This window comes from Nycticebus coucang, chromosome 9 (genome assembly GCF_027406575.1).
Source record: "Nycticebus coucang isolate mNycCou1 chromosome 9, mNycCou1.pri, whole genome shotgun sequence".
In the NCBI taxonomy this organism is placed as follows: Eukaryota; Metazoa; Chordata; class Mammalia; order Primates; family Lorisidae; genus Nycticebus; species Nycticebus coucang.
Window position 1 is genome coordinate 65,299,606 of NC_069788.1, and position 13,940 is coordinate 65,313,545.

At 43.1% G+C, this 13,940-nt stretch overlaps 1 protein-coding gene across 2 annotated transcripts; it reads left to right on the forward strand.

The window, feature by feature from the left end:
• The first annotated feature begins 996 nt into the window (after nt 1-996).
• On the forward strand, nt 997-3,217 carry LOC128593969 (IST1 homolog). Of its 2 annotated transcripts, XM_053602419.1 has the most exons (2): nt 997-1,902; nt 1,945-3,217. In XM_053602419.1, exons 1-2 carry the CDS (start codon nt 1,066-1,068, stop codon nt 2,149-2,151), a joined length of 1,044 nt encoding a protein of 347 aa, XP_053458394.1. In that variant the 5' UTR covers nt 997-1,065; the 3' UTR covers nt 2,152-3,217. The 2 variants fall into 2 exon arrangements, with proteins under 2 accessions (XP_053458394.1, XP_053458393.1); XM_053602418.1 differs by having other exon boundaries at nt 997-3,217.
• The last annotated feature ends 10,723 nt before the right edge of the window (nt 3,218-13,940 follow it).

Below are 13,940 nucleotides of genomic sequence, written 5' to 3' on the forward strand. Positions count from 1 at the left end.
TCCTTTCACAGTAGTGCCAAAGAAGATGAAATATTTGGGAGTATACCTAACAAAGGACGTGAAAGATCTCTACAAAGAGAACTATGAAACTCTAAGAAAAGAAATAGCTGAAGATGTTAACAGATGGAAATACATACCGTGCTCATGGCTGGGAAGAATCAACATTGTTAAAATGTCCATACTGCTCAAAGCAATATATAATTTTAATGCAATTCCTATTAAAGCTCCATTGTCATACTTTAAAGATCTTGAAAAAATAATACTTCATTTTATATGGAATCAGAAAAAACCTCGAATAGCCAAAACATTACTGAGCAATAAAAACAAAGCAGGAGGAATCATGCTACCAGACCTGAGACTGTACTATAAATCCATTGTGATCAAAACAGCATGGTACTGGCACAAAAGCAGAGAAGTAGATGTCTGGAACAGAATAGAGAACCAAGAGATGGATCCAGCTACTTACCATTATCTGATCTTTGACAAGCCAATTAAAAACATTCAGTGGGGAAAAGATTTCCTATTTAACAAATGGTGCTGGGTAAACTGGCTGGCAACCTGTAGAAGATTGAAACTGGACCTACACCTTTCACCATTAACTAAGATAGACTCTCACTGGATAAAAGATTTAAACTTAAGACATGAAACTATAAAAATACTTGAAGAAAGTGCAGGGAAAACTCTTGAAGGAATCGGCCTGGGTGAATATTTTATGAGGAGGACTCCCCCAGGCAATTGAAGCAGTATCAAAAATACACTACTGGGACCTGATCAAACTAAAAAGCTTCTGCACAGCCAAGAACATAGTGAGTAAAGCAAGCAGACAGCCCTCAGAATGGGAGAAAATATTTGCACGTTATACCTCCAATAAAGGTCTAATAACCAGAATCCACAGAGAACTCAAATTTATTAGCAAGAAAAGAACACGTGACCCCATTTCAGGGTGAGCAAGGGACTTAAAGAGAAACTTCTCTAAAGAAGACCAACGCAGGATGCTGATCTGTGGTTCTGAGGGTGGTGTCTGCTGTTTTCACTCCTGGATTCGGTCAGGAGGAATAGCACAACATGCTGGGCTCTGGATTTAAAGCTGAGCGCTTACGAGTCAATTTAAGATTAGTCATAAATCGTCTTAAACTACTGGAGAAAAAAAAAACGGAACTGGCCCAGAAAGCCAGGAAGGAGATTGCTGACTATCTGGCCGCTGGGAAAGATGAGAGAGCTCGGATCCGTGTGGAGCACATCATCCGGGAAGACTACCTTGTGGAAGCCATGGAGATCCTGGAGCTGTACTGTGACCTGCTGCTGGCTCGGTTTGGCCTCATCCAGTCTATGAAGGAGCTAGATTCTGGCCTGGCTGAATCTGTGTCTACGTTGATCTGGGCTGCTCCTAGACTCCAGTCAGAAGTGGCTGAATTGAAAATAGTTGCCGATCAGCTCTGTGCCAAGTATAGCAAGGAATATGGCAAGTTGTGCAGGACCAATCAGATTGGAACTGTGAACGACAGGCTAATGCACAAACTGAGTGTGGAGGCCCCTCCCAAAATCCTGGTGGAGAGATACCTAATTGAAATTGCCAAGAATTACAATGTACCCTATGAGCCTGACTCTGTGGTCATGGCAGAAGCTCCTCCTGGTATAGAGACAGATCTTATTGATGTTGGATTCACAGATGATGTGAAGAAAGGTGGCCCTGGAAGAAGCGGAGGAGGGGGCGGGTTCACAGCACCAGTGGGTGGACCTGATGGAACAGTGCCCATGCCCATGCCCTCTCCAAATACACCTTTCTCATATCCACTGCCAAAGGGACCATCGGATTTCAATGGATTGCCAGTGGGGACTTATCAGGCCTTTCCCAATATTCATCCACCTCAGATACCAGCAACTCCCCCATCGTATGAATCTGTTGATGACATTAATGCTGATGAGAATGTCTCTTCTGCACAGATTGTCGGTCCTGGACCCAAACCAGAAGCCCCTGCAAAGCTCCCTTCCCGGCCTGTGGATAACTACGACAACTTCGTACTACCAGAGTTGCCATCTGTGCCAGACACACTACCCACCGCATCTGCTGGTGCCAGCACCTCAGCATCCGAAGACATTGACTTTGATGATCTTTCCCGGAGGTTTGAAGAACTGAAAAAGAAAACATAGGCCTCCTTAATCTAGGCAATTTCCAAGTCCTGGGAGTTGAGACTGAGCAGATTCTCCATGTAACAAAGAATCTCCATGAAATTCCGTTTCATGTATTAACCATCACTGAGCACACTTCCTCTGGGCTCTCTTCCTACTTCTCCAGATTCTGCTGCTTTCCAGTTCTCTATTGATCCTAAGAGACTAATAGCTGGAGACTCTGTGGCTGGAACAGCTGGCTCCTGGCAGCTGTGCTTGTCCATTTCTTGTCAGAGGGATCCCAGGTTCTCTCTCAGCCTCTCCACAGGAGTGGAAGATGAGCACATTGTGGGGAGAGCCACCAGAGAGGGCCCCATGAGCCTCTTGGTCTCGTATTAAGGTTCCAGATATAGAGACAAGCCCCTCTGTCCAGGGGGTGGAGGTGAGAGAATCATAGGAAGCCATTGTTCTGACAGTTCCTGGTAGCTGGGCCCTCTTGCTGGTATCTACACTCCTTGCTGCGGGGCACTGTTCCACCTGGATCCAGTTGCAAAGTTTGTTTGGAAAGTTGAAGGCCTCGCCTAGTTCTGCTGGATTCTCAGGGAGCCCTCTGTGGCCTTTGTTTTATTTTGAGTACTGTGTTTCCCTTTTACAAGAGGGCAGCACCATAGCAATTTTTGTTTCCCACATGGCATGTTCTGTTGGATTGCATCGCTGGCAGAGGGAGGACAGGCCACATACTGGGCACAAGCTGCCATTCAAGCCTACGTGGGCTTCCAGCTGCCTTAATAGAAGTACTCAAGACTCTTGGGTAGTGAGCTGGAAAGCCTACAGGAAAAGATGGGTACCCATTTTCATTTGAAAACTTTATAACTAATAGAATCATTAAAACTGATCTGAGATAAATGTTTGGTGCCCACATGGCTATAGTTCCCTGCTTTCCTGAATGGATGAGACTCTCACTATTGTAGCTCACATGCTCCCTCACGGGGATGGCTTCACTTCTGTGTAGTCTATCTGTACATACCTGTTTCGAGCAACTTTTCTTTAATGGTTCTGGTTTGTATCTCATAGCTCAGTAGCTGCTAATAAAGTTAGAAGATCCTGAAAAAAAAAAAAAAAAAAAAAAAAAAAGAAGACCAACGCAAAATCTACAAACACATGAAAAAAAGCTCATCATCCTTCATCATCAGAGAAATGCAAATCAAAACTACTCTGAGATATCACCTAACCCCAGTAAGAGTAGCCCACATAACAAAATCCCAAAACCAGAAATGTTGGCGTGGATGTGGAGGAAAGGGCACACTTCTACACTGCTGGTGGGAATGCACACTAATACGTTCTTTCTGGAAGGATGTTTGGAGAATACTTAGAGACCTAAAAATAGACCTGCCATTCAATCCTATAATTCCTCTACTAGGTTTATACCCAGAAGACCAAAAATCACAATATAACAAAGACATCCGTACCAGAATGTTTATTGCAGCCCAATTCATAATTGCTAAGTCATGGAAGAAGCCCAAGTGCCCATCAACCCACGAATGGACTAGCAAATTGTGGTACATGTATACCATGGAATACTATGCAGCCTTAAAGAAAGATGGAGACTTTACCTCTTTCATGTTTACATGGATGGAGCTGGAACATATTCTTCTTAGTAAAGTATCTCAGGAATGGAAGAAAAAGTATCCAATGTACTCAGCCCTACCATGAAGCTAAATTATAGCTTTCACATGAAGACTATAACCCAACTATAGCACAAGACTATGGGGAAAGGGCCAAGGAAGGGGAAGGGAGGGGGGCTGTTTTGGTGAGGGAGGGTAATGGGTGGGGCCACATCTATGGTGCATCTTAGAATGGGTACAGGCGATTGCACTAATGTACACAGCTATGATTTAACAATAAAAAAAACATATATAAACTGAAAAAAAATAAATAAATAAATGATAAGAGGACAACTCATGAGATTGGCTGCAGATGAAGAAGAGGTGAGCTTAGGCACAGTTCACACCAGCATATACACCCACAGCAAAATCTGAGTGTTAAAAGGTGGTGTATGATGATTTGACATGTGGACATCAACCTAGAATGAGGATGTTCTTCAATCTAAGCATCCTCTAGATATAAAATATAAATATAAAATATAAATGAGAAATGCAGAACTGGCTCTTAAGAAATCTCTTTCCTGCCCAGCTGTGGACTTGCTCCATCTTCTCATCCCATAATTGCAATGTCCAATCCTCAAGGATCTTCTCACCAACTGGCACTCCCCTCACTTAACCCCAGAGCTGATGGGAGCCTGGAGAGGCCCTAATGGTGACACGAGGTAAGAAGGAAAAGAGGGAAGGAATAAAGCAAGCCCTGTCCAGAGGGTTCTAGCCAGTCTCCAAGTGGCTCGAGAGCTTCCTACACAGCCTTCCAGGCACAGCCTTATCTTCTTATTGCTCAGCCCCATCAGAAGCCAGCTCTCCCTGTGGGGAGAAGTGGGGGAGATCTACTAAGTCAGATGACCTTCAGAAGGCCTAGCTTTCCGGACACCATCTCTGTGAAACAAGAACTTTCTGGACTGTGTCTCATTATCACTAATGGTAAAATGCTTGGAAAACATTCAGAAGGATGGGGTGCTTGTTCTGGAGCAGAGGGCAGGGAGCAAGCTGCAGGGCTGTTCTTTCTAAGCAGGAGAGAAGAAACCGGAGATGGAGGTGAGTGAGGAACCAGGACAGCATGTGCGTATGTGTGCATGTATGATAATCTGTGTATGTGTCTGGGTACATCTGTCTGTGTCTGTGTGTGTGTCTGTGCATCTGCTTGTGTGTCTCTCTATTTGGGTCCATGTATGTGTCTGCCTGCATATCTGTGTGTGTCTCTATGTTTATCTGGGTGCATGTGTGTTGGTCTGTGTGTCTGTGTGTCTGTGTGTTTGAGTATGTGTTTCTGTGTGTCTGTATGGTGTCCAGAAAGCCAGGCCTTCCGAAGATCATCTGACTTAGTAGATCTCCCTCACTTCTCCCCGCACACATACAGACAGTAGTGGTCAAAGCTTACAGGGAAAATGATCAGCACAGAGAAATGCTCTGAGCTGAGGGATGGCTTTCAAATATTTTCCAAATACTTGAAAATTCCAACCTGCATGTTGTCCCTGCCATTTCCCTGCATACCTCACACCCACACCCCACAGCTCAGTGTCTTGTGGAAGGGCCCCACAAGTGATACACAGAGAATCCCACCCAGCTGCCTGTCAGAGGAAGCTGTCAGCCTCTGCCAGCTTCCCTTGAAATGACTGCATGTCCACGAGGCTTAGTTTCTTCATCAGCAAAGTGGAAATAATAATACCCATGGCAAAGGTCCAGGATGTAAAATGAATGAGTTTACATAGAAAAAGCACAGTGCCAGGTACATGAGAGGTAATGATATGTTTAGTTTCTGAGTATTTATCAGGTGTCAGCCATGTGGCATGAGGAAACAAGCAAGGAGACAGACAGACTTTGCGTGGAGAGCTTGTTCTAACCCTTGCTCACTCTTTAGCCTTGGACAAGACATTTAACCTCTCTGGATCTCAGTTCTGCCTACCATTATTATCCTGCTTCCAGGATTCCAATCCCTTTGCCCAGTGGGATAGGGAAGCAGCTTGATTGACAAGAACACAAGTTCACAGTTAAGCAAATGACCGCAGCTCATCAAGCTGATGGGAAGTTTGTGACTTCTGTTGGATGGTTGGGAGAGAAGAGTTGTCCATGTCTGTCTGATGTGAACAAGAAGGCTGCCTTCCTTACATACAGCCTCCTTAGGCAGCTGGCAGTGTCTCGTGATTGTGTTCAAAGCCAGGTTTGTGGTGAGGCTGACTTTGAAGAGGGACATCGCAGAGCTCCTGGATCCCACCACATATGAGGCCCACACATCTCTGGCCTGTTCAGTTATAGCAGCCAACTGAGTCCCTAACTATGGGGGCTCCTAACTGAAACGCCACCTTCCACTGTGACACGTTGCCAAATTTAGCCAGACTTTTTGGCAATTGTGCCTGTCTCAACAGACTATCCTCAACTCAAAAGGGGCCCATCTAAATCATCTCAGAGGAGAGCTCAGAGCCCCTTCAAAGTGCTTGACCCTCCCTCTCCTCACCTCTGTACTGCCCAAAAGCACAATGTGTGTCCCAGAGTGTGGAGATAGGTGTAGATCTATTGATATCCCCCCAAATTCATATACTGAAATGCTAACCCACAAGGTTCTGGTAGTAGTAAGTAGAGACTTTGTAGGGTGGTTAGGTCATGAAGGCAGAGCCCTTATACAAGAAACCTGAAGGATGTGCCTCACCCCTTCCACCAAGTGAGGACACAGAGAGATAGCTCCATCTGTGAACCATAAAGCAGGCCTTCTCCACATATCAAATCTGTCAGGGCCTTGATCTTGGACTTCCCAGCCTCCAGAACTGTAAGAAAAGAATTTCTGTTGTTTCAAGCCACCCAGTCTATAATATTTTGTTTTATCAGCCTGGTTGGACTACGGATCAAAGTCTATTTTCTACTCAGATCCTTTGTCAAACAGAGGCCATCACTGGACATAGTGTGTGCTGCTTGGCTTCTCTGCTGCTATATTGGTCAGATGTTGCTATGTAAAAAAGTACCCCAAACACAAAGTAAAAGAGCAGACATTTCTTATCTGAAGATGCTGGAACAGCTTCGCTGGGTGGTTCTGGCTCAGAAACTCTCTTGAGTTTGCAGAGATGTCTGCTGGAGTCACAGTCATTTCAAGACTGGCCTGGCACTGATGGATCTGCTTTCAAGCTCACTCAGGTTCACAGGCATGACTCAATTCCTTACTGGCTGTTGTCTGAAGTCTTCAGCTCCTTGGCACATGGGAGAGATAGAGATAGAAATGGAGAAAGAGAGAGAGGGAGAACATGAGTATGAGCCAGTCCAAGGCAGAAGACGTACTTCCGTACAACCTAATCTTTAAAGTGACACACCATCCCTACTGCCAGATATGCTACTTGGTCACACAAACCAACCCTGGGACAACATGGGGGAGGGTTACTTTGCGTGAGTACAGGGTGTGGACACCAAGAGATGGGATCACTGGGGCCATCTGGAAGGCTAGCTGCCATAATTACACTGTGGCCTCCCTGAGCCTCCCTCTCCTAGCTCCAGCCACCTCTCTGGGGTTTCCTTCTCTCTTCTTCCCCCATCTCGCCCTCAAAGCAGTGAACTCTCTCACCCACAATCCATATCTTCTGTCCATGTCTATAGGACAGTTCTTTCTCCAAGAGAAATGATTAAGTAAATCTTTTTAAGAAATGGAAAGTATTTTTTATGCTTTTCTATTATATATGTACTTACGTATCTATTTATTATCCTCCCTTGATAATAAAAAGAAAAAAACTTCAAATAACTGTAAAGCACTGATCATTCCTTAAATTCTTCTGCCAACATTCTCCACTCCTCACCCAAGACCACAGGGCCCTTTTCCTGTGAGAATTATTTATGCCTTGTAAGCCAGGGAGTCTCTTTACTGTGCATTCCCCTTGGCTCCTATTGCCTTTGGTCCAAGCCACATGCACACCCACTGTGTCTCCTAAACAGGCTGAATCTGGGAGCAGAGCCAGAGAGCAGCTCCCCTTCAGGCCAGGTGGTGGAGATAGCATGCACTTCATTCAGATGAATACAAATGGAGGTGGCTGGATGGAGACAAGTTGTTTTTCTCAGGAATTGTTTTGGGGGGTATAAAGTCCTGAGTTAAGAGGGGGGAAATGATACCGAAGAAGATTCAGAATGTCCAAGACCTAATTTCTACATATGCGTATGTTTAACTAAGACTTTTGAACATCTATAGTTCCAAGCACTATTCTAAGAAATATAAAAACCATAGGGAACAAACACATGCAAAGTCCCTGCCCTCATGGAGCTTATATTCTAGTAAGCAGAGACTGACAATAAACACATAAATATACTAGGCTAAGAAGAAAAATAAGGCAACCTAAACAGAGTGTTAAGAAATGTACTATATCTGAGTAAGTAGCCAGAGAAGGCTTTTTTGATAACCCTTTAACCCTGGTAAACTTGATTTCCAGAATTTAGACCTATTGACTCCAGAGAGTATGATAATTGAAAAATATGATTTTTTACCAGGTAGACAATGACATGTAACATGAGACATAAAATATGGTAAGAAATAAAGGAGTTAAAAAGAGTTACCTTAGAAAACTTTTTATATAATATACATATATCATTTGAATCCACCAAAGAATATATTAAAAATCTGTCATCATTCTTCATCTACCAAATGCATCTGGGTTTATCTTAAAACAAAAATAATATGTTAAAAATAAAATCCAAATATCTAGTGGTGGAAACAAAATAAATACATGTCATTTATCAAGTCTTCCCTGGAAAATTAGAATATTCAATGCATACCCACTTTCTTAAAAATGACCGAACCAAACAAAAAAGAACCATGTTCTCTCTCTCTCTCTATTTTTCTAAGCCAGACACTACCCTAAGCACTTTACACCTGTGTTTCTGGTTTTGTTTTTATTGTGTTTAATCCTCTCGACAATCTCAATTTCCCATTTGCAGATGAAGACCCCTAGACTTCAGAGAAAATAGTATATAAGTGTCGAAGCTGGGATTCAAAATCAGATTTGTCCAGCTCCAGCGCCTGAGCTCCTAACCCTTAAAGCTAATCCCCTCTCTGACCCAGTGCTGTGATTCTAGGCTCGTCTGATTAAAGCCCCAGAATTTCACAACCTTTTAAGAATACAGTCAAAAAAGAAGAGATCATTGTTTCAAGCTTCCTGTGAATCATAGGAAATGATGGGTCTTGAGACTAACAAGGCAGTTTCTCTCCTAAGTGCAGGGGACCCTTGAAAGGGGTATTTTAATCGTGGTTGTCATATTATATGATTGTGTCTGTTTGTATTTAGTATACTTGTTATCCTTGATGTTTTCGCCCGGAGGACATCAACCGAACAAAATAGCATACATCTTTGTGGATTACCCTTTCTGCATCCATAAGTTATCTGCCCTTTTAAAATAATTTGCACTAAAACACCGAGTGTTTTTTCTAATGGGAATAGACAGCTAGCATTTTTTAATGCAAATGCCTTCTCCCCACTTTGTCCCCTGCCCAATCTGCAGCAGCAGTGGAGGGCTCTATGCTTGCAGCAGCAATTTCGGCACAGCGGTTGAGAGCGGCAGTGTAACTTAGAGCCCCAGTGCTATGTTAGGGAAGGCTAAATGAGCTATCAGGAAAAGATCCGATGTGATGAGCAGGAATGTTTTAAGAGCATTTATTACAATATTAACTATTTTCATTTTTAAGGAACCAGTTTCTACTCAGGTGATTTTGTTTGTGTGTAAAGATTAAACTGTTAAATAAAAGCACAATCTCTTGGATCAGGGCTTCATTTTCTCCTAGAGGTAACATGTTAGACTTTTTCTTTTTTAAAACCATGATAGTATTTCTGAACTCTATGCATGGTGAAAATCAAGAAATTCAATTCTAGCACTAAAATGTATGATGTTGTAAGTTCCTATGCATATATGTTTGTTTAACTACTGATACTTGAATAAGCCAAATATCCATTCAGTTTGGAAATAGATCTGAATATTTAAGAAGAGAAAGCGACATAATAAGCCCAGCATCAAGAAGAAAAAGTTGAGCATTGCCACCTCTTGGCTAAAAATAAATATTTTTCTCACCATAGACCTTTTTTTTACATTTAACTGACTTTGGAAGAAAAATAAATGGAAAAAACACTATTATAAGACTAATGAGATGTTTGAGAAATGGGCTCTGCAGGCAAAAAGCAGCCCACAGAAAGAATTATGCATGACCTCAATTGTTGTTAGAATCATAATTAATAATTACAAGTTAGTTCTTAAGCAGTAATTGCTACAGTGTCACTTCCAGCAACATTCTGGCCAGAGCACCCCTGTGCAGTGGCTCCCTGCCTGTTAGCAGTTGGACAGCACAGCTCCTCTGTGGTGGGAATGGAGACAATTTACCCTGGGAACGCTAACTGGGGAGATGTTAAATCATTTGCAGACCATTAAATGATCTGCACCCAGGGGGAGCAAGGAGTCCCGAAGCAACTTTCTCATGCATTCCACATCCCAGCCTCCCAGCATTCCACACTGTCCTGTGTCACCCTGGGACTCTTCAGCTGCTCCTGCGTGCGCACAAACCTCCCACCTCGGCAGCTGTTCTCTCCCTGTCTCTTCCTCCACTCGTTCTGGGCACCTGCTAGGATCCCTACTGTGACTCCTGCGTCTGCACCTTCTCTCCCCAGCTATCCTGCTGTAGTGTTTCTCAAGATGTGGTCTGCAGAGTACCCAAGTCATGATCACAGGAGTGAATGTTCAATATGTGGATTCCCAAACCTCACCCAGACCCGTCGCAATAGAGCCTCAAAAGGTCCTGAGGAAATTCACTTCCTAGTTGCCTCCCTGCCTTCCTGGTGCTAATCGGAACTTCAGCACTCAACTCATCAGAAGACGCTTCTACCTTTCCATCTCAGAATTCTCCCCTCTTGCTTTTTCTTCTCTGGCATCTCTTTTTCCATAGCTCATTACAATTCCCAAAAAAGACCAGGGGGAAGTCTCTAATAGTCTTTGACCTCCCCTACAAGCCTTCATTTCTGCTCAGTGTCACTCCTGAAACTCTTTCCCATGAGCAGACTCAAGAGCATTTTAAATTCCAGCCTTTCTTCCCCACTTTTAAAGCAAATGTTTGCATCTTAAAAAATCCTTCTTCTGTCTCACTGGAATCTCTTCTAGACCCTTAGACACAATGCAGAGAGTACAAACTTGGGTTTTTTCACCTCCTTTCAGGAGGCAAGGACCTGGCCTCTGCCAGCAGGACTTCGTGTCCAGGGCCAGTGCCTGGTACCATGTTCAGTGAGCGTCACCACCAGCACACGCTTTAGTGTGGCCTTCGGCGGTCTCCAGTCTTTCTGTTTGGGTCATTCCAGGGTACAGCCCTGAAAGGATCCGTGGATTTGTGTTAGGACCAGCATATGAGAACACCAAACGTGTATCTGTGCCAATCTGATAATAACCCTACCAGTAGCTTTTTCTGCAGTTGCCTGTGGATTGCAGATAGCCTAAGTTCTGCTTCTGGCTTTCTTCTGCTGAGTTCCCTGGGAGGGTGCTCAGGGGAAGGGGTGATCTGGCTAGCTGGCTCTCCTCAAGCCCCTTCAAAACCCTTAGAGTGAAAGGGGCAATGTAAGCTCAAAAGACAGCCATTAACCTATTTTTTTTTAACTTGCACATGAGTTATGAATATTAAAATTAGGATTGCTCCCACTTTTCTCTTTGTTCCCAGGGCAAAGCCTCCGCTGTCTGAGGAAAGAGCAATCTGTATTTTGGCCTGTAAGGAAGCCCTCATACATTCCATTTTGTTGCTGGAATTGCTGAATCTACCACCCTAGAGAGAGATTTGTTTTTCCTTTATGGAATAGGGAATAGAATCCTTTCTACTTTTCATACCAATCCCATGAAATAAGAAGAAAGAGAAAAGGGAAGAAAGAGAGGAGGAGGAGGAGGAAGAGGAGGAGGAGGAGGGATGAAAATATTTAGGGTCTACAATTTGACCTCACATTCTATTTGGGCCATGATGAATTATGTAGGAGATATTTTAAGGTGCTGTTTCTGACCCAAATAGCCAATGAATACCCTCTTTTCTTGTTCCTGCTGCTTAAGCAAAAACCAGCTGTGCTCAGCATCTGGAAGAGTGGTTCTGACCTTGTTTTATCCTATTTGATTCCCACTGGCTTTTATGTTTTCCATAAATGATTGAAGAAAAGTTCTCAGTTGGAAATAGCAATAAAATCTTCCATAAATTCTTGGTTAGCACCAGCTTCAGGCAGCTCATTGGATTCTCACTCTTCATAGCCCTGAGGTCTGAGAAGCCTCACTGGCTGAGACAAAAAGGCAGCCTAGATCCCGTCAGAGAGAGTTCAGTCATCGGCCTCCCCTCCTTGGGCTCAGCTCTGGCAGCCAAAGAATATCCAGAGTCTCTTTTCAGCAGGCCCCATGTTCTCTTCCCTCTAGAACTCCACTTTCTCAAACTCCATTTTCTACCTATTATATAAAGACAATAATCTCTCCCTCTAACTACTTAGGACAGTGCCTAGCACCTAGTACAGATGGATTATTATTATTATTCTCCATTTACTTAATTTATAATCATGAAAATCATCAATGTTTATTGAGAGACTGTGATAGGCATCTTACCTACTTTGTGTTTATTTCTTAAAACAGTACTATTGGGTAGCGGTGATCATTCTATTTTACGGAAGAGAAGAAGTGAATTTTTGCAAAATTAACTAATGGACACAGGGTCTCTCTTATAAATGGTGAGGCAGGGGCACCCACAACCTGTGCTCTTTCCAACATTCAACAAAGCCCCATCTTGAGAGCCTATTACAGTGTATTCTATGTGCTGGGAATCCAGAAAAGAAGAAATAGACAAGGGCTGAATTCTCAGGGGCCATACATGGTATTTTGCCGTAACTCCTAAATCCTTAAATGATTGGTGGTGAGCTCAGAATGATAGAACCTCGACCTGCCTGTCAGCTCCCTCCAAGGCAGTTTCCCATCCTCACGCCTCCCAAGCCCCCTTTTTAAGCAACATCATCTACCTCTTCGTCCCTCTGCCTCACCTTTAATCCTGCCCTGGGTATTGTAATACTCTCAGCTTCATTTCTATCTATTGGTAGAAGAAGAGCTCTGCTCAGGCCAATTGTCTATCAAATTGGCTCAGAAAATGTGTGTTTTACTTGGATGCAAACCTTCTCAGAAAGCCTGGCTGGAGGATTACTGCTCCCAAGGGCCCAATGTCCAAAAACTGTAGAGAAAAGAAGCCAACACTCACCAAGCATGAACAAAAACTGTGAGAAAACCACCCCTAAGTTTACTCAGCCCCAGCCAGCCTCTGATTCTTGCTGCTCGCAGGCAGCCTTCCTTCGGAGAGCAAGCAAGAATCGGATCTTCCACCATGAACCTTCCTTCCTGTCACATCTCCAGGGCCAGATTGGGTGATATTGACTCCAACTAATAACAACCAAAGAGGATTTTGCAAATTCATAATTTCCAAAGGGCACCTCAGCCAATATTCTATTATAACTTCTTAACTCCATTTCTTTCATTAAGAAGCTACTTTTGCTCCCAAGAGGGTCATTATTTTTGTCTCTGTTTTGATTAATTTAACTTGTATTAAATTCAGCCACTACCTGAGATTGTCTGAACTGATGGAAAGTATTTTCGTGCTTGCTTTTATCCAGCCTTTCACCAGAAAAAAATCTTGTCAACTTCAATCGTGTTTAATGGACTTTAAATGTGTTTTCTATGACATTTTCCAAAACTAGAGTAAGTGGAAGAGTATTTTGCTTTTCCCATAGGGTAGTCTTAACCTCACCACAAGATTCAGGGCCAAATGTTATCCAGTTGAAGCTGTTTTAATAACTCAGTGCCACAGTCCTAACTGAATCAAGCTATCGTTTATCAACCCCAAACATTTTCCTTCCCCTCTGCTATTGCTCACTATTGTTTACTTTTTTAGCTAAGATAAGAATTTTCCTTCTGCTCTTTAGCACAGGAGACCACAGGCTCAGGGACAGACAATTGCACTGTCAAAACCGTAAATTCAGTATAAGCTTCTGGAAATAATGGAATGAAATCATTTTATGACCTTTTCACTAAACCCAGTGGTTTCTGGGGTAGGTATAAAGAAAAAGGATGAATGTCTAGGCAAAATGGTTTTCTACGTGATTGATTAGGAAAAGAACTTTTCTAAATTAATGCTATTTTTCAAAAAAAGGTAAACGGGAAATGGGA

What these genes read in the sequence shown, in the direction of transcription:
- LOC128593969 (XM_053602418.1), top strand. Translation starts at nt 1,066, where the DNA reads ATGCTGGGCTCTGGATTTAAAGCTGAGCGCTTACGAGTCAATTTAAGA.